This window comes from Frieseomelitta varia, unplaced genomic scaffold (assembly GCF_011392965.1).
Source record: "Frieseomelitta varia isolate USP_RPSP 00005682 unplaced genomic scaffold, Fvar_1.2 scaffold_1026, whole genome shotgun sequence".
Classification (NCBI taxonomy): domain Eukaryota; kingdom Metazoa; phylum Arthropoda; class Insecta; order Hymenoptera; family Apidae; genus Frieseomelitta; species Frieseomelitta varia.
The window spans coordinates 34032-55274 of record NW_025108669.1 but is presented as its reverse complement, the minus strand read 5'-3'; the positions used below and the strand labels follow the sequence as shown (position 1 = coordinate 55274).

The window sequence follows — 21243 nt, the reverse complement described above, 5'->3', positions numbered from 1 at the left end:
AGCGTTTTTGTTCGATGATAATTTATTTATCTACAAGAATTCATCGGTTGACGAAAAATTGTCGGTTAACTGGTGAAAGTGATCGATTATTTATCAGCGGTGAACGTCAGCGAACTAGATCTCTAAATGAAAATTGGCCAGTGATTGCAGAAAACAGGGAAGAACGATCGTACCTACATATGTACGTCCGGAGCGTCGCACGCGTCATAGTAAATGTCGTTTCTATCCCCTTCTCGATTATAGTTTTCTAAGAGCCTATGACACATCTACGGAATTCGACTGGCTATCAACTTAACTAGACTTCGTTCGTTCCGAAGGAAAAGGAACATTTTTCCGAATGTGGATATTACGCGTTTGCACTTAGCTAAACTGGAAACAAGCGGAAGTTCACGCACGATGGTGATTCTCAATTTCATTTCGTATACTCTTTTCCCTTTTGTCGTTGTGAACGAAAATAAACCGACTACGACTACCGACCAAGTTTGTAATTACATATGTACACTGTCTCGCATGCAGGAGTAAACACGAGAAACAACTCCAAAATGGAACACGGTATCCTCGAAACATTTCACCCTAATTGTCACGGAGAACTTCCCAAACATCCCGATTATTGCAAACGAGTCTCTCTTTGTTCGTGTTTACGTCGTTTCATAGTTCGTGCACTTCACTGTCTCGGAGATACACGTGTGATCTGTATCCAAAGTATAGCCGAACAAATCGATCTGAGACTCCTCTCGCACGCACGAGCGACGTGGCGAAACGCATGCCGGAGAATTCGATGCAAAAGACCAGCGACTCCCGCGAACCGTGATGATTTAAGATCAGAGATACGAGTGCATCGAGGTCTAATTGAAGCCATTTCCAACGACGGTGCCGATCTTGAAACGTTCGAGGCGGATGTTTCGAAAAGAGGAGGGCGGCCGGAAGGCAGAAACGGTCCTGAAACCGCGGCGTTAGGCTGGGTTAGAGGGGACATCCGTGAACGTAGGTAACGTTTCGGAAGAGAGCTGCAGCGGTCGAGAGGAACGCTGCTGTAGAGGCGGTCGACGGTGCCGGCGGTGGTGGCGGTGGAGGCGGATGACTCTGCGTTTGGGTCTGAGCGTTGTAAGGTGGACAATAAGCGTCTATGCTGCCATGATGGAGTCCTACTCCTCGCACCAGCAACTCTTTCTCCACCGTTGCTTGATGTCGTAGCTGTTCCAGTCGCAGTTGGTTCTGTCGCTTCCACTTCGTCCTGTGGCGAAAAAGTTGCATCTTTTACAGGATCGCTATAATAACATTGACAATGATAATGTTGTTTAACGAGTTGTCGAAGGAAATAATGACCTTCTGTTCTGATACCAAGTTTTGACTTGGGTCTCGGAGAGTGACAGCGCGTCGGCGACGTCGCTGCGATCCGCGACGCTCAGATATTTCTGACAACGAAATTTTCGCTCCAGATAAGCAAGTTGAGCGTGGGTGAAGGCCGTTCGTCTTCTTCTGGGCTTCCTACCGCTTGGCGGACCATTGGTCGTACTGCAGGACTTGCCGGAAGTTGTTGGTGCCGGGGATGGCGACAGAGCTGGAGGAGGACTTTCTAATCGAGTGCATGGACTGCTTCCAGGATCGATCGTGTCTTCGGAATCGGAATGAACGGCCGAATCATCCTCCGAATCTTCTGAAATGACATATCTTTAATTGTACGAGCGCAATGCGAGTAAAATCACGCGCAACGGTGATGTTAAGCAAATGAAATTTAACGAAACCCAATCTAATTTCGCTCGATTTGTATCGTGTTCGGAAAGTCGATTACGTGTTCGAACAATGCCAAAAATAAAGTTCTTGGCCGATCACGATCGCCTTTGGTTAACAGTAAATGATTTCAATTACGAAAACAGTTGGTGTCTGATCCTGATTGGCCAATAAAGGCGTCAAAACGCAGCAGGACGCGATAATCGTTGATGAAAATTCGGACTAACGAGAGCTAACGAATCCTTCCGCAGTTCGGGCCATCTGTACGTTTGTCGATAATGGGGCACCACCCTGCCGGGGCCCTGATCACCCCTAGGGCTGTGAATCTTGAGTAAAAATAATAGAGCCGCACTGCGGGATACCGTGTAACGAGGATCCCGGCGACAAGCCACGCGACTCCGATCGAGCACAATAAAAATCTTGATTTTTTTAATTATTCAGGATCAAATCGAAATCGAAACGCTTCAGATTTCTATATTAAAGTAATTCTAAATTTAATTAAATAATATTCTTCCGAATAAAGAAATCTTTCCAATAAGAAAAGAAGGCAAAAGTTATTTCTACGTACGAAAAATACAAAGAAAAAAAAAAAATCCTTGTCTCGAAAAACGTAAAAATTTGTAAGAGATTGCACACCAAAGAGAAAGGACTTTAGTTGACTGAACTTACCGTGCACCCGCTCGGACAGAACATCCCCCAGGAGATCCCTTATAAGAAACGATTTGTGCTCCTGCATCATTACACTCGGGCGAGAAAAAAAAAAAAAAAAAGAAAAAAAAACTAAAGAAAACGAACTAAGCGGCCGAGGGAAATAACGATTTGATTAGAGATACAAGATCGCGTGTGCCAGCTGAGCTGTGAGTGATCTGTTTCGGCACGAGGACACCTTAGCCACGGACGAGTCGAGTTTCATGCTAACGTGCGGACGCCCGGCGTCGTTGTGCGTTGTCGAGGATCACGAGAGATGACCGGATGTGCCTGTCCGAACCTGGTATCGTCGTCATCCTCCTTGACAAGCGCACGTTGCTGAATACCGAGGTGGGGGTGGAAGAAAAGTTACCACGCGAGTTAGGCCTGGGGTAGCGTCGGACGGAGCCCCGCGCCACCCTGCTCCAATTAATCCGCCCGTTTATTTTGAACGGACTGCCTAATGCTCGCGCGATTTCGCAGCCATTTTGGGGGTGGTAGCGCCATGCCACCCCCGTACTGTGACCGCGGCGACTTGCCGATTGGTCGGGCTAACTCGGCCTTGAGGGGTGGAAGTCGCGACGGCTTAACGCGGATTGGTCGGTGAAAAGCGGCTTGCGCAAAAGGGGGTTGGCTCACAAGCGACAACCCTTATGAAACGTACGGGCGAGGTGCAACGAGAAGCGAAGGGCTCCGTGGATGACGGGGTCTCGGTGCATGCTTCGCGGAAAGCATACGACCTGACGAGCATCAAACTCCGTGAACGAGGAAAGAGGGGTAGAAAGCCATTGGCGAGCGATTACTTCGAAACGAGAGGAATAAATTGGATGTGAAACGTTTCTCCTAGTATAGAGAACACGTCGCTCGCCGCGATATCGAGATTGTTCTCTCAGGCAGCGGTTTAACAGTCGCGTTTTCCCGCGTTCTCTCTGCGTTCCCTTTTCCGGCGTTGGCTTTTCCGCGCTTGCGAGTCAACGTCGAGTGTTGCAAACAAATCTCGCAACGTGATTTTTTTTTTTTAATTTTTCGACACGACTTTCTCTATCTGCTCACGCTGTCTGTTTTCTCTTATCTCTTTTAATTTTCTTCGTTTCTTCTTCCAGTTCTCGTTCCTTCTCTCCTCCTTTTGCTTTTCTGATAACGTATAGAATTGGAAGATCCGAGCCAAACTCTAACGAAGTCAATTTGTTGAACGAAAGATCGGCAAGGAAAATGGTACAAGGTGTAACGCGAATGCCCGAGCATTTGCATAAATACGGTTCTCGCAATTTGTGGAACCCTCGCCGGCCTGCTTCGTCATCTTCTACAGCTAGTATGTGAGCGTAAATATGCATGATGCATAAAACCACCAATCCTCAACACCGTCTATCCCCTTTCACTTCTTTTCCTTCGTTCCCGGCTTTTGCAGCACCCCGTTAGTCTATTCACCATGTCGCTACTTATCTTCCTTCATGCGACTCTATGGTCCCTGGCATACATGCACTGCTTTCTACACTTAAATATTTCATATCCTGCAAAATCATCACACCGAATCTTGCCAATCTAGAATAAAAATACGCGATGTAGCCCAGTCTTTCTAGATTTGCAAATAATCAATCTTCTATTTCCTTTGCACTGCTTAATTAACGATTCTTTGAACCGCTCTTCGATCTTTGTTCTTTTATACGCGTTCACGTCACCGTAAATAATTTCGTAAAAAATCAATTAAAATAACTGTCAGGCCTTTCGAATCGCAACAGCTATTACGATTACATCTTGCTTAAGATCATCAAAAATCTCGTTTTCTTCGTTCGAATGTAACGTGCTCTATAGCAAATAAATAAATAAATATAAATGTATACGACGAAATGAAAGAAGAAGGCCCGGGCGATAGGGTGCTCGTGCAATTTTCGGTAACGTGACATCGCGTGGCGTCGCATAAATGCGACGCGGCGCGACGAGCAGAAAGAAGAAGGAACGTCAGCATGTAGTGTGTAAGTACACAGGGTGATATTTTAATGGGTCGCCTCGTAGCCTCGAGTTTGCGTGCTGGCACCTGTAAGCGGAACCCTCGCCGATGTACTCCTGGAGTTGGACACGATGGGGCGCGTTTGTGAATTCATTAAGATTAACGTATGCAGGGAATTAATTCAAGGGGCAGCAAAGCGGCTGGCCGTCTTCTTCATGTTGCTCGCTGGAAAAGGGCCACGGAATCGTAGAAATGCCGGAATAAATGCATAAAGACTGAATAAATTGAGTGGCATCGAGTTGTGAAAATAAAGATGCTCGTAATAATTTTGATGATTTGAGAAGGCAGTCCTTTGCAGGATAATTTTTAACGCGTCGCCTCCGATTCCTCCGATCGAATTAACCTCTTGCGCTGGAATGAACGAGACGTGCCACGCACGTCGAGAATTTTTTTGCCCCAAATTGCAACATTCTCTCAGTTTCAAGTATATTTAAATGTAACCCAGGCGAAACAAATGACAAGTTTATTACTTCTTAATAATTTCTATCCACTGACGATATCGTACCGACGAGTTCAAAAGAAAAAGAAAGAGACGAATTATCGTATACGGTTCGGTCACTCGTTATGGTCCGCGAACCAGTTGCCAGCGCAAGGGGTTAAAATAATAACTATCCCCGTTTCCGATTTCTCACTTCAAAGGTGTTAATTACCGAATCGAATCGGAATAGATACAAGAGTGTAAGTATATACACGTGGTTAATGAATGTTCGATATAAATTTTAACTGAGTAATTCTTTGTGAAACACAGTGCAACACGGTTGATTGCATCTGTCGCGATTTAGACGACGAAATCAATGGAAATTAGAACGGAGGGTGGTTTCGAATTGCCATGAAATCACCGCCCCTTGTCGGTAATTTGCAATATTTGTTCCCCTATGGGATACGAAATTCCATTTGGATACAGCCACCTCTGGCCACGTTGGATAAATAGGATTCTGAGTGAATATCTCTTTCCGATCTTGCGGGGGGGGATCACAGATTAGACATAGAAACACGTTCAATTACATTGCTTATTATACATCAAGATTGCCTGATAGCTGAATATATATAATTGCTATACAAATATAATATAATATAATATAATATAATACTTTGATTCGTGTAACGCAATAATATAGTATACACTGTGATACAAAAATAATAAAAATTTATTGTAATTTACCAAAAAGTCATAGTTTACTTGTACAAAAGCTCTACATGAAAAGCTCTATATTTAAGATAAATAAAAATAAAAATTGCAAAAAATGTGGAACGCTTCACGATTTTGCGTGTCATCCTTGCGCAGGGGCCATGCTAATCTTCTCTGTATCGTTCCAATTTTAGTATATGTACTGCCGAAGCAAGTACGACTTTACTTATAATTAACTCATATTTATAGAAAAGACTAGAAAACTTATCACTTGCGAGAAACCTTTTATGTGATGTAAGGCTCTGCGCCATCTAGTGGCATATTTATGACTCAATGATTTTTGATACTAACATATTACTTCGATCATCAATATTAGAATCTGTTACAAAAATAAAATTTCATTTTTAAAACCTAATAAAATATAATTAATATTTTTGTAATCTTTCAATATTTGATATTTAATTAAAAGTTTTTTCTTGTATCTCGAGTGTCGATTATTTCTCACACGATCTCAGATATATCGAGACAAAACAAAATCATTATATTTTGTTGAACAAAACATGATCATTATTTCAGTAAAGGTTTTGTTTCTATGGGAGAGGCGTGAATGTAAATCACGAGAATGAGATGAAGCGAAGTTTGATTTTCTACGAAAATTACCGAGTCTGAATGATTATCAATAATGGAGAGTCGCGGTCGTCGATCGAATCGAGACGAATTGGTAAATACGAGGGAAAAAAAAGAAAAAAAAAGAAAACAGTGAAGAGGCTCACGGTAAAGCGATTTAGAACAGTGACAGAGCCGAAGAGCGAGTCGTAGGCCCAGGGTGGAAGTGGTAGAAGAGGATGGGCGGATCAAAACCACGGATGCCGCAAGGGCTTCGAAATCGTTAACAATCGCGGCAAAAGCAAAATCCATTGAGGTGCGACCACGCGTGTGAATATAACTGTCGATCTGAATATTCTGCGCGCAGAGCAGCATCGTCCAGTGCCATATTCGCGAAAAACTAGAGGGAAGCCAGCTCGTTTTCCATTCAGAAAAAAAAGTGTGATCGAAACGAACGTTTCTGTTTACAGTGACTAACAATTCTACTCGACGTGACGTTTCAAATGGATCTGTTTGTCCTCCGACGTGTTTTTATCGCTGAAATCCTTTCTTTCTCCGCTCGAGTTTCTTTTTTTTCTTTTAACTGAAAGAACGGCTGATTCTTAAATTGTTCAACCAATGGAATAAAGACTGACTCGCGTGGTGTTTTCCCCTCGAGAAAAAAAATGTACGCGAATAAAAGAGAACATGAAAGACGCTGGGGTGTATTTGCTCAGTCCATTTCTACAAAACCATGAGTTAAACACAGTAAAAGGGCTCGATGTATACGTTCTCGTTTCTCCTCGAATGTACCAGCATTTATTTATATCCCTCCTTTCAGCCGCTTCTTATCGCTTCTTTCACTAAGAACGCTTCACAACGTTTTTAAGACATCGAGACGCGTTATTTCAGAGATAAAAGGAATAATAAGAATTCCGATAATTTATCCACGTTTCTCTACATTAAACGTGAACACGAATATGAAATGTTTTCTCAGTAAAGAACGACTGTTGCGTGTATGTATACATACATACAATTTGTTACTATTTGCTTCAACTAAATTTTATCTTTTCTAAAATCGTTCACGATCTGTAAATTTAGAAACTGACTAAGAAACATCGCGATTAAGAAACTCGCCAGGCAGAAACAAACAGAAAGTTTGTTGAAGAATATGAGAAAATTTCGGCAGAATTCCATAGCTAGGCATACAGCCTATTGTATTTCTCCTTCCGCGCAGAGTAGGAGACACTCTCGAAGAATGATGGTTATGGGAAAAAGAGTGCTTGAACACGGACGTTGGTCAGGCTCCCGCGGTTCCAATTATGATTGAAAGGCGGCCCTGTTTGTTCGCTTCCTATAACTGCGAACTCTTCAGTGCCTCGTGCAAGGTACTCTTACCCCATGGCCACTTTCGAGTTTCGACGCGTGTGTTTCCATGGCGAATACCGTGATTCCACTGAGCACAAAAATTCTCCTTTTTCCAGTCTGTGTGACAGTAATATTATTTCATTGTTATTTGTTGTTTGACCGCATAAATATGTTAGAAACGAGACGAGTCTTACTTTTATAACACGTTTCAACAATCTTATTTCGCTTTTGGCTGCCAAGTTAGGCTTGTGCGCGAGTTATTTTAAGGATAGTTGCTTTTATGCGATTTATCCCACCCCATTGATATTTTGTCAAAGACGAAAATGATCGTCCGATAGAATCGCAGCTCTGTTTTCGAGTTAAGTGCCGTGTAATCAAAGGATGATTGCCGGCACAAAGACGGCTGATTGGCTCGTTTACGTTACGGTAATACTCGGGACTCAGCGAGATGACGCGGAACGTCCCTCAATAACGAGAGAACGTTCCCCGTTTCTCTCGTTGTAACGAGATTCCACCGAAACGTCCGTGTTCTCGTTAAGGAATTAAACGAGAATGTTCTCGCGAGCCTGGCAACGAATACGAATAATTCGTCGACACGAGACAATCATCCTGTATTAAACGTAGAAAAGTCTTCTCTTTAAATTAATAATCCGTGAATCTCACGAAAGTCCCCAGATCGTTCGTTAATTTCTCATATAAAAAAGATAGGGAAATAGCTTGAATCGTCCAATAATCGTAATCTGCTTCGTGCTTGAATCGTATTCAAACGTATTAGAGTGAACACTCTTGTCGTCTGATAATTTCTATTGTTCGTTCGATTCGTATGATCTATTTTCGCATTTGACCTTGAAACAATTAAAATAAAAAGGATGGGGGGGGGGGTGGGGAGAAAAAGGAAACGAAGGAAGAAAGGCGAAGAGAATGACTAAAAAAAGCCGGATATCTAACTTTCCTAAATCGAGTCTCGAATCTCTAAGAAATGGTTTCCAAGCAGGAACCGTCGTTGGGGGTGGGCACTAAAGTCCTCGGGAGGGTGTCGCGAAGATACCACGATGGTGTAGATTCGCACGGCAAGCATCGATGCCGTGAGAGGGTTGCTTGTTTACAAGCGACAGTTGATTTGACAAAGCCGCGGGTCCATTTATACGAGTGAATATTACAGGGCAAAGTCGAGGGGAGGCTTGTTATCCGCTCATTGAAGTTAACCACGGGGCTAAGTGCGCCGGGGAGTGCCGGTCGGTAGAAGCAAGGAGAACTGGTGACTAAAGGTTAGGTACTATATATATCAACGGAGGGGTTGGCTTTGCAGTTTGCGGAGAGAACCAGTGAAACGCTGGAGAGAGAAAGCTCCAACGGAGACGAATGGATGCTAACACGACGAATAAGAAACAGAGACGAAGCGACCAGCGAGGAAAAGATAGGCATGATGCAAGAAGCTGAAAAGAGATGGCTGAAAGAAGTTGAAGTGAAACAGATTAAGAGAGCCAGAGTAGCGATGGATATGATATTCTCGCGAGTAACTTCGATGCGCGAATAATACTCGCATGATGGTGATATTTAAATTATTTTGGTGTAAAACCAATTCGATTTTTAGGGCCCAAGGCATTTGTAATTTTTAATGTCTTAACTGGCGATCTCACTTCTTGCCGATTTAGATAATCGGAATAGTGCAAAGCACGCAGTTTTTTCTTCTAATTCTCTTTTGATGAGGTTATGCGACAGAGAGTGCTGGTTCTATTAGTGGTGATTAGTATGGTTTCAAGCGTTAATGGGATTAGTTCCATCGCTAGAAGAGGGTGATGGAACGAAAGATGGATAACAACAGGATGGTCTGGAAGAAGATAGAGAGAAGGATGAAGAGAAGAGGGGAGATATAGTCGGGTAGAACTCCGTCGGGCCAATGAGAGGCCAGATCGTTGCCGAGGTAACCGCGGGGCTTTCCGACGGATTATTCGACCGAGATTGAAAAGTTAGCACCGTGTAACGGGTGGGGGCTCGTCGACGGAGCCACTCCTGTTTCTCCAGAACGAGCGATCTACTCGCGGCAGGGCTAACACAACGGATTAAGGCTTATTTTCACGTCCGCAACAGCTCGACCCCTTTTGCTTGATGCTATTATGTTGCAACAGAATGCCATGCAAATGTACATACTCTTCTTGTGTCTCGGATCGTGTACGCGTATACGCGAATAAACACCGATTTTCCATGTCCCAACGCGACCGCTGATTTTTTAAAATTTACCATTCACAATCTTTTCTTTTTTCACAAGATATAAATCGTATATGTACGTGTACATGTCCAAGTATATTATAGAGATGGTCGAACGAGATTCAGACATTTTCATTTTTTTTGGTTGGTGGTTTATTCAGTCCACTGTACCATTATTGAACAGACCACTAACTTTGGTCTTCAAACGATGGATTAAATTAAAGAAAACTTGGATTGAAAACATTTCTCTCGAAGAAAGTTTTTTTTATTGAAGAGGAGAGTCTTTTTCTACGAAGATCTTATAGATAAGGTAACATGACACGATGAGAATGCCTCAGGATTGTTGGCAAAGAGAGTTCGTCGGTGACGGGTCAAGCGTAAGTACGTCCCGGAAAAGTGTTTATTTCTGCATGTATACGATACACACGGTACATGTCTAGCAAGCTGCTTACCCGGCTTAACCACTCGGAGGTTACCTGACACGTGCATAATTAATGCCCGTGAGGACGAGAGCGCGACACTCGCACGTACGCGTCCACGAATTACATATCTATGCCGGGAAAATAAAACTGGGAAATGAAATATCTGAAAGTCAGGAATGTTGCGGAATGGGTGGGAAAAGAAAGAGAGTGACGAAAGACGAGAGAAATAAACGTGTCGGAAGGAAGATGAAGCGATTCTTGCCGAATGGATGCCGCGGAGAACGAAAGGAAAGATCGGGCCAGGGAAAGGGGGAACGACGAGCAGGAAAGTTGTCCAAGTAACCGACGTGGAAACGCGGGCTAATGACTACTTTTTCATATTTTAATTACGCAGTAATTAATTGAAATGTTTCCTTGTTCGCGAGAGCACTCGAGCAAAATGAGAGGCGAGTAACTCGCCGCGTAGTCAGCTTCGGCTCGTTTTTTTTTTTTCTTTTCTTCCGTACAACTCCGCGGAGCTCTTCTGTCTCTGCCGCGTTCGACCCGAGGATTTCCCATTTTCTTCGTTCTTTCACCCTTTCTCGCGAAATTAGGTAAAAACCTTTGCACGGGGCTCGTTTCTCTTTTAAAAATTCCAGCGCACGGCTAATTGTACTGTTAATGGCCTTATCGTCTGACCTCCGTATCCTTTCTTGCCACGTCCCTCCCCTCCCCGTCCTATTATCCGCAATCGTGTGCATCGTGCTTAAGGTTACTAATTAAATTAGTTTCGTAAAGCGAAACTCGTCGGCCAGACTTTCGATGCTTGATCGATTCGTGGCAATAATTAAAATAATTACAGGTGTTCGCCGGTAATTGCGCCGATACTGTGTCGCAATCGCATTACAAGCGCTGTCTATAAACTGTCGCGATATTATCAATAAATGTCGGAAGTAGCTATCGAACTTTGAAATTTAGGAGGTGAATAGAAATAATTGAAAACCGTTTGAGTACTTACATTCCATTATTATTAATAACAAAGTATTAATAAAAATTTCACTAACCGAGATTATAAGATAAATTATCGCCGTTAAAATAAATCATGTGAAACGAATATTTTTCAGACATTTCTTTCTGTACCTACGTAACTATACTCGTTTTTAAATTTATTATTTCATGTATACTCTCGTAAAAGCTGGAACGATAGAGAAAATTCTAGGAATTAAATGGCCAATGAGCATGTTACATGATCGTTTCACGTCGGAAAGCATTCGCGTTTATAGTTTTCCAACAACTTAATCTTCAGTGGTCTTGTTGCGGTTGTTTTCTAGAAGTTTACTCTCGTCCGGTATTCCGGAGGTAGCTGTCTCGATATCTCGAGAGGTACGAAGGACGCTTCGTTACTCGTTACCTGACACTGACGTTTGTTGCCGTTGCACAAGGGAACAATAGCGGAGACGAGAAGTAAGAAGGAGACGATGAAAGATAGCCAAAACGAGGACTGGTAGGCACGCTTTTGTTAGGGAGTATGCTTGCTTGCTACGTGCAATTGTCATCTACTTGTTCCAGCCATTGTTTCCGGTAACTCTTTCGCGGTAACGAGGAGGAACCTCAATTAGAACGGTTTGAGGACTTAAACGCCCAGAGGCTGCCGGGTTTTAAGAGGCAGCGAACATTGTTTCTTTTGAACGATAACTCGGTGATACTTTTAGCTATATCGGTGCTTGTGAAACGTCGTCTACCAATTTTTTTTTAGCGAAGGTAAAAATGTATTTGAATGTATCGAATTTTCTTTAAAAATTAGATCAACAGCCAACTAGCGTTACCAATATTATTATGAATAAACGAAACAAAACGGAAAGATTATTTCAAAAATTCGTGCATCTTAAAAAAGAATTTGATATTACAAAAATTGAATATTTTGATTACATTTTTGGAATAGTTTCTAATGAGTTTCAAATAGTTTTGAGCTGCTAACAGTATCTCGCTGGACGCAAATGTGTTTCGAACATGTTATTTAGTCGAAGATCGATCATCTTGTTTGATTAATTGCGAGTGCATGAATAATAGAAACGAGTGTTTTCAATTTGCAACTGATATCTTGGTGTGAAACTTGGTGCATGCTTAATTCATCTGTCTATAACTTCGATGAAAACGTCAAATCGAAAGAAATCTTATTTAAACCATCTTAGCATTTATCAGTTTAATATAATAAATATCGAACCAATTGCTCGACCTATCCTGCATAAAATGCGAATTATATTGATTCATCAATAAAATGCAGAATGTATTTATAATATATTGGTAATATATTGTAAGCATTAATGGTACAAGATATAAGCAATTTTGCAAGCCGCTGATTGAATCGAATCAATATTTGTTTCATTTGAGAGCGGCCACATAGTAGCATACTATATACACTGTGTACATATAGCTGTGTTGTCTGTTATCGGAAATCCATCCGAATATCTGGAATTTTTTTCGGCGGCATGCGCGACTCGTTTTATGATTGCCTGTGATACACAGGCAAAATTAAGATATACAGAAGACGAAACACGTTCAATGAAAAATAATAAATTCAGACGAAGAAGAAGTGCAATATCTTGCGTCTCATTTTCGCCGTTATTTTCTGAAATTTTTAATTAATGGTTTCCAGTATTTAAAAGTACAAAACAGCAGGTGTTCATTTTCAAATTCAAATTTTTCGTTGCTTATTTCGAATCTGACTTCTTTGATACTTTCTTACAAACGTAATTGATTTTCCAAGGAACTGTGGTAAACACGAGAACAACATCCACGGTGGTGAATCGTTACTAGCATCCTGGTAAGAATACTGGAGCGGAATACGTATCTATCGCTAGATTCGAGGTCCTGGAGATTCGTGCGAATCCCTTTTCGAAGTTATGAAATCCTGATAGTGCGAATGCTTCTGGCGCCACGCAGTTGACGAGTGACAGGACATTGATGAGTCTCGGAGGTTGTTCGAACGTTTCCTCGAACGGAAAAGAAACCTTTCGTTTGATCGGCCGAGAGAAAATTTCATCTTATATGGATTCTTAATCGACGAAATGCTTGTGCTTAATGCTTGGAAACTTGCGGAAATTCAGGAAGCTTGAAAGGGATCGATTCGACATCGAAATACCTGTTCGCATGATATCCTGATGCGATTGGATGTTTGTAAGATATAAACACGTGTCATCACATTGACGAACGCATTGTACATATCTATATGTATATATGTATATGTGTATATGTACATACATATGTATGTGTGTGTGTTTTCTTATTTTCGGTGAATGAAAATAAATGAAGGATTATCTTAATTTTAAAAATGAGACTACCAATAATAATCGAAAGGATTTCGAGAAAAAAATAAAAGGAACTAAAATCCAGCGATATTTTGTAAATACATTATAAAATATGTCTAATGTCTCAGGCTATTGAAAGTTGGAAATTGACATAATCCTAATAAGATGATTGTTGCGATGTTATGCCAGCCTAATGCATCTGCAATACTAGCAAAAAAAAAAAATATTTCTGCATATGTATGATCTTGTCTGTGGTATGATGATTATGTAATACACATTTCATTTTCAATGCATACTCGGCATATCTATGGAGTATAGGATTGCAGATTTTCCAGTAGGATAACGCATATCGAAAACAGAGGTCATCTTGCCGTGTTTCACGTGCTTCCTTCTATCCTGATACTCGAGCTTATTTCGCCTTTTGAAGTATTTCTAATAGCTCGAGATACATCCTTGTCCTTTTAGATGCTTTCTTTTATCAGTGTGACGAGTAACGCAAAATTCCTGGAGATATATATGTAAACACAATCGCTACATTCTGCTGATATGATAAGATAAAAGATATCACGTACGATGTAAAGCATATGGATATCCTATCCAGCATCCTTGTAGTAAATACTTAATAAAATATAATATTTACGTTAATTCAATCAGATTGTTTAACAGCATACAACTAAATCTGCAGAAAACATTACAGACATTTTTATGTTATCAATAAAACAGAAAATAAAGATTAATTAGTTACTCTCCAGAATTCCAAAGATTCCGAAGATATATTCTTGTTCAGTTTAGAATTAAATTATCTCAATACTTCCAATGATAATTTTATACTACAATATTTTTTTTGACATTTGTGCGGTATTTCCTTACATTCTACCTCCATCTGATTCTACTTTCCTTAACCCACGTTTCCTCTTTTCTTCCGGGGTCTACACAGTTTTACTACATTTTACAGAAATAAGTTCCGATCGATGAATGAACTGCAATTTTATATTTATACAAGTTTCGATCAATGTTATTTATGAATTCCATTTTTTATGCAGAAATAAACAATAAATTAAAAATGTTTTGTTGAATTATATGTCCAATAAAGTGATGCTTGTTCTTGCAATTAATCCACGAATGACTCGATAATATCACATCCACTACATTTTCCTAATATGCAAGACACCAAGTAATTTGACTTTCTCTTCAGAAACGTAAAGGTTTTATTAACTGCTGGGTAAAGCAAGCAGGATTTCATCTGTTCGTAGCAAGTTCTGCATTTTACAATCGCGTGCGACCTATCCTATCCTATACGTTCTTAATCCGGAAATATGCTTCGCGTTTGAGGTAATTATTCTCATTAATGTAGGCATGTGATGTCCTTAATTCAACTACACTGTATATTCAACAGTACGATTTTCTTAACAAGATAAGATTCTGTTCACTTCCATATCGATATACTATCCGTGGTGCGATTCCCAAACAGGTTGACGTATAGTCTACGTTATCCTCGATCCTACTCCTAAATCTTCACTAAAATTTATTAACGTGAAAATTATTGAAAGAAAATACAAGTACCATATTTCTTAAATTTCGTATCGAAATTTATTCATATCAGTAATTTTTTCTTCAAATAATAAAAATTATAAAAATAGTTCTAAACATTGTATGTATTAAGAAAATTCATATATGACACCATGCAAATGGTGTGATGTTGCGAAAATAAGATGCTCTGTGTATCAGGATAACAGGATGTACTAGGAGTATCCCGTTTCCTATCCCTATAGAAGACCAAAATAGGAGTTATAAATTAGATAAAAGTGTAGGTCGTCTCAGGTGCACGTATATTATCGAACACGCTAGAATCTGGTTCGTCACAAGGATCAAATTCGATATTCATTGGGTCAATCAGGGGTGGAGGTTTTGGTACTCTCGATTGCCAGGATGAAATTGGACGCATTATAATTGCTTCTATTTGTTCTCGAACGATTCTTTCTTCTTCATTACCATCGATTTTTATCGCAGATTCGCCTGCATACCGCATCATATCAGTCACGTTTTCTTCATACTCTTGAAGCTGTAATTTTGTAGAAATTATTATAATTTTGTAAAATTGTGGAAACAACAAGAAAAATTAGATTTAATTATAATAATTACATCTCGTTCAACATTTAACCTGAGATCTCTCGGGTGTACAGTTAATTTACAGTCATCGTTATCGGCATAATTTGTTGTTGACAAAATATGCTTGCTTCCAGTGACAAAATTGTATCTACGATTAAGCAGTCTTTCCCTACAGACGTCACCATTTACTTCTACAAATATTACTCTAAAATTTTTATCACGTTACATACTGTGAACACTTTTACGAATGCTTTGAATATTTGTCTTTCTTATTTACCTATTTGGAGGTGTGGGATTTAAGTCTAGTAATTTAAAATCTTCTACGGTTTTTGGATAACCAGTTAAAACCCAACCCCTTTTTAAACACTCGTATTCAGATATATATTTCTGGAAATATTAACATTATAGCGCAAAATCATTGATGCCAAAAATTAGTTGGTTTTATTAGTATTTTTATACTTCAACGACTTGTATTCTAAGTTCAGGTTTGGGTCTTCCTCCCCATTTGTCCTCAAATGTCCGAAGCATTTTTCCTAAAGGATTTTGTTGTAAACGTGCTTGTTCCATGATTTGATCGTAATCAACTAAAATAGATAGCAATATTTATATTCATAAAGAATTACATATTAAACAATGAAAAGAAACTGAAGTAAATAAAAGTTACTATGAACGAGGTTGAATCGTTCGGCCAAGTATTTTGCTAATGTGGTGCAACCAGATCCTCTAGATCCAACAAGCGCAATGCGGAAGAGCGACGGTGCTCCACAATGTTTTTTTATTTTTGCTAATTTTGCACAATCTTTTCCAAGTTCATTGATGGTCCTAATACCTACTTCAACCTCCTTGAAATAAAATTTTTAAAGTAAAAAAACTTTGTTTTCGCTATTCATCAATATATAAAGATAAAAATTTTTTTTTAGAGGATAGGAAAAGGTTATACTACTTAATAATCATTTAAAGTATAAAGTCAGAAATATATAAGAACATAGTTGCCCTTACTACTACTTTTTTGTATGATTCATATTTTTCGAGACATGTGAGTATTTCCAATTAAACTGGACACATTGTCTATTTATTCATTTAAGTTACTAAAATTATTGTAAAACAAACATTTTTACAATCCCATTTGCAATCAGCGATATAGAAAATCCTTATAATAATTTACTTGTAAAATTTAAAAATATTAAAAATTTTACATTGCTCTGGACCAACAAAATTATTTTAATGGCTTTATACAAACCTACATATTCTATACACATGTTGATTGTATATGTACGTGAATTTTTTGAAGAAGAAAATCACTATCACATTTTTTTGTGAAAAAATGCCGATTTCCTAAAGGTTAAAAGTGTAACTAACAATTAAACAATGTCCGTATACTTCCCGCAAGTCTCGCAAATTTTTCAAGTAACGACGATGTTTCATATTTTTCGAAGTATTTGTAGGCTCACATGTTTTACAATAAGCGAATATATCTGTACAAATTTTCGACTTCTCTAAAACAACAAAAATTATATAAATTTATCGAATTTAAGAATATTTTTAATTCTATTCTTTCTTATAATTTTACCAGTGTCATTTGAAACTATAAGTTGTATCACGTGCGTCGGTATTATTCCAGTGCGTTGGAATATTTGTGCTTCTCTTTTTGTTCTTGGTAAATCTTTGTGACAAACCAGCATAATTAAGCATACCATCCTTTTTAATTATGTTAGAATGTATAGAATATATTACCAACTAATATCCATCCACTTTCACGAATAGTAGCTTCGTTTTCTAAAATCTTTCTCATTGCATATGCAAGATCTTGCGATTCTTTGCAGTGACAACCATCCTAATAAAAAACATTTATTTTTTGAGAAGATGAAACAAATGTATAAATACTTTTTCTTACATCATGTTGAGAGCAAACGTTACGAAGATCTTTCAAGGTTAAGGGATGTACCCCCAATTCTTTCTGAAGAACTTTAGCTAAGGCGATTCTATCTGTTTATAAAAAATATTTTTTCTGAATTTGAGCAACTAAACTTCAGAATAGGCGATTTCAAGAAATCTAATTTTATCTACCAAAACTTGTAGGTGCAATAAGGATAATGTTAGAAATATTAAGCTTCTTAACAGCAGATCGAAGGTATTGTTTTATAAACACAACATGATCTTCGGGTTTTTCAATCATTAATTGAATTGCTATTTCCTATATATATATAGTAAGACTTTGATAAATTAATTTACATATATGTTATTGGATATATTTATAGTACATAGGTTATTTACGTAAAATAATTCATATAAGCGATGTTTCTCCATATATGCTACGAATTTTGCATTAATGGCACGCCCTTTTTTCTCTATTTCCTGTAATTCTGCCATGATTTATACTAAAATATTCACAAAAAATTAAATAATACTATTATCTCGTTTTATTATATCGTGAAAATTCAACACATTTATAATGGTATTTAATACGTTTATTTCAATTGTTATAAATATGTCATATATGTATTATCATTGACTATTAGTCAATGGTATTTTTTTTATCTGTGTCATCAATGATGTTACATATGTTTAGAAAGGAATATAACATTTATATTTTTTAAATTAATATAATTTTTCTTTCTAATATTTTATTGAAAAAAAAATTTGGTGGAAAATAATAATTTTATTATTCTTATTATTCTTATTGTTATATCTATATTTATAAATCACTGCACTATTATAAGATATGCGGGGAATTGGATGGCGCCACGTGTTTTTGTATTTTTTGTGCTACTTATACTAGATCTCGAGTAAGTGTGGATAGTGTGCAATATTGAGGTTAGTTAACCAGGTGCACATTTCAGTATGTCAACCGATAAAAAAATATTAAATGTCACGAAAAAAATATCTGATATGGAAGTGGAAGAAGTAGGAAAAAAGTTGACTCATAAAGAAAAGAAAAAATTAAAAAAACAACAAGAATATGAAAAAACGATGGAAATGTTAACGAAAACCGGTGGTCAGGGTCATAGCGAACTTGAAACTAATTTCACTGTTTCTCAGACTCAAAGTCTACAGCGTGGTAATCAACAATTAGAAAATGCTGTTGACATTAAGGTAGAAAATTTCAGTATTGCTGCAAAAGGAAAAGAATTATTTACCAATGCCAGCTTATTAATTGCACAAGGCAGACGTTATGGATTGGTAGGACCAAATGGGTATGTATTATATTATTTTTTTGAAATATTATTTTGACATCTTACGAATTCTTTGTTATTTATTTTAGTCATGGGAAAACTACTTTACTTCGCCATATAGCAAAGCGAGCTTTTGCTATTCCACCTAATATTGATGTTCTATACTGTGAACAAGAAGTTATTGCTGATGATACACCAGCTGTAGAAGTGGTACTTAATGCAGATGTAAAATGTAAAGAATTAATAGATGAGTGCAAAAAATTAGAAGAATTAGTAGAACAAGGAGATACTTCTGTCCAAAACAGACTACAAGAGGTAATTTATTAAATATAAACATATTTTCATCATTGTGTTATGATAATATATTTTTTTTATAGGTTTATGAGGAGTTAAAAATTATTGGTGCAGATTCTGCAGAACCACGTGCTAGAAGAATTCTTGCTGGTCTAGGATTTAGTCGTGCCATGCAAGATCGTGCAACAAAAAATTTTTCTGGTGGTTGGCGTATGCGTGTTTCTCTTGCTAGAGCTCTTTTCTTAGAACCAACATTATTGTTACTTGATGAACCAACAAATCATTTAGATTTAAATGCTGTTATTTGGTTAGACAATTATCTTCAAGCTTGGAAAAAAACTTTACTTATCGTTTCTCATGATCAGAGTTTCTTAGATAATGTATGTACAGATATAATTCATTTAGATCAACAAAAGTTATTTTATTACAAGGGAAATTATAGTATGTTTAAGAAGATGTATGAGCAAAAGAAAAAAGAAATGATTAAAGCATATGAGAAACAAGAAAAACGACTTAAAGATTTGAAAGCTTCTGGGCAAAGTAAAAAACAAGCTGAAAAGAAACAGAAAGAAGTCTTAACTAGAAAACAGGAAAAAAATAGAACAAAAATGCAAAAACAAGAAGATGACAATGCACCTACGGAATTATTGCAGAAACCTCGAGATTATATAGTGAAATTTAGTTTTCCTGATCCACCTCCACTACAACCACCAATTCTTGGTCTTCATAGTATGTTATTGATATTTGATATATTAACTTCATATTGTAAAAAATGACTTTGAATGATTTTGAAAATTCATATTTCATTCCAGATGTAACTTTTGCTTATGAAGGGCAAAAACTGTTATTTATAGACGTTGATTTTGGTATTGATTTAAATTCTAGAATAGCCATAGTTGGACCTAATGGTGTCGGTAAATCTACATTTTTGAAATTATTAATAGGTGATTTACAACCTTTAAAGGGGGAATTGATAAGAAATCACAGATTAGTAAGTAGAAATAAAAATTAATTTTATTATTTAAGACAAATTTGTATATTTAAATTGTTTTATTACTTTTAGAGGATAGGAAAATTTGACCAGCATTCTGGTGAACATCTAACAGCTGAAGAAACACCGTCGGAATATCTCATGCGTTTATTCGATTTGCCATATGAGAAAGCTAGGAAACAATTAGGAACATTTGGACTTAGTTCTCATGCACATACAATTAAAATGAAAGATTTATCGGGAGGTCAAAAAGCTCGAGTCGCATTAGCTGAATTATGTTTAAATGCACCTGATGTTGTAATTTTAGACGAACCGACAAATAATTTGGACATAGAATCAATTGATGCGTTAGCTGAAGCTATTAATGATTACAAGGGAGGAGTTATTATCGTCTCTCACGATGAACGTTTAATTAGAGATACAGAATGTTGTTTATATGTAATTGAAAATCAACAGATAAATGAAATTGATGGAGATTTTGATGATTATAGGAAAGAATTACTGGAAAGTTTGGGAGAAGTTATTAACAATCCAAGTATAGCCGCGAATGCAGCTGTTCTACAATGAATATCTCTCCTTTGTGTAAAATAGTAATATTTTTCAGTGGCCCATAAAATTGATTCCTTCAAATAAATATTTTATATATACATTATTTTCTTAATATCAGCTTTTCTATAATGTCACTTGAGTTTTTACTATTATATTTAAAATATGACGATTAGTATTTTAAACGCGTGATGTTTTTGATTGGTTGCTTTGATCATTGATTGTCATATTTTAATAGTTAAAATATGGATAATTATCATGAACATAAAAAATTGAAATTTTTAATGCGAGAGTTTTACCTATAGAATTGAAATATTCTAATTCTTTTAATTTAGTACAGGCTTGTCAATTATAATAATTCGTTTCGGTGATTAGATATCAAGTTTTCAGAGAAATATTTATTTACATGCGTATTATTAAGTTCCATATAATTGTATTTTATAAATATTTACTTTATGTTTGAACAAAAAAAAAAAAAAAAAAAATAGAAATAATTCACATATTGATCTCTACTTAAATAATATGTATAACATATATAAATTTTATATAAAAATGAGAATATATATATATACATATATATACATACATACACATAAAACATTGATACATACACGCACATATATATATATATATATATATATATATATTTATTTATTTATTTATTTATATATATGTATGTATGTATCATATGTTTTATGATAAAAC

At 37.4% G+C, this 21243-nt stretch overlaps 3 protein-coding genes and 1 non-coding gene across 5 annotated transcripts; 1 reads left to right on the top strand and 3 right to left on the bottom strand.

Annotated features, from left to right (window-relative positions):
• Positions 1-10: 10 nt before the first annotated feature.
• Positions 11-2776, bottom strand: LOC122527543 (homeobox protein MSX-2). 2 transcript variants are annotated; one of them, XM_043651830.1, is made up of 3 exons: positions 2401-2776; positions 1327-1654; positions 11-1234 (listed from the first exon to the last, which is right to left on the bottom strand). In XM_043651830.1, exons 1-3 carry the CDS (start codon positions 2468-2470, stop codon positions 964-966), a joined length of 669 nt encoding a protein of 222 aa, XP_043507765.1. In that variant the 5' UTR covers positions 2471-2776; the 3' UTR covers positions 11-963. The 2 variants fall into 2 exon arrangements, with proteins under 2 accessions (XP_043507765.1, XP_043507757.1); XM_043651822.1 differs by having other exon boundaries at positions 1327-1657; positions 2401-2770.
• A 2890-nt stretch (positions 2777-5666) lies between these two features.
• On the bottom strand, positions 5667-5773 carry LOC122527657. The gene has a single exon (XR_006306386.1). It is a non-coding gene; the product is annotated as a U6 spliceosomal RNA (small nuclear RNA).
• A 9375-nt stretch (positions 5774-15148) lies between these two features.
• LOC122527523 (adenylate kinase 8) lies at positions 15149-17904 on the bottom strand. Its single transcript, XM_043651785.1, has 11 exons — positions 17809-17904; positions 17602-17728; positions 17429-17520; positions 17269-17368; positions 17105-17197; positions 16894-17030; positions 16199-16376; positions 15994-16118; positions 15812-15921; positions 15568-15739; positions 15149-15487 (listed from the first exon to the last, which is right to left on the bottom strand). Exons 1-11 carry the CDS (start codon positions 17902-17904, stop codon positions 15221-15223), a joined length of 1497 nt encoding a protein of 498 aa, XP_043507720.1. The 3' UTR covers positions 15149-15220.
• Positions 17905-18285: 381 nt separating this feature from the next.
• Positions 18286-20644, top strand: LOC122527530 (ATP-binding cassette sub-family F member 1). Its single transcript, XM_043651799.1, has 5 exons — positions 18286-18728; positions 18797-19022; positions 19085-19730; positions 19814-19992; positions 20065-20644. Exons 1-5 carry the CDS (start codon positions 18376-18378, stop codon positions 20557-20559), a joined length of 1899 nt encoding a protein of 632 aa, XP_043507734.1. The 5' UTR covers positions 18286-18375; the 3' UTR covers positions 20560-20644.
• The last annotated feature ends 599 nt before the right edge of the window (positions 20645-21243 follow it).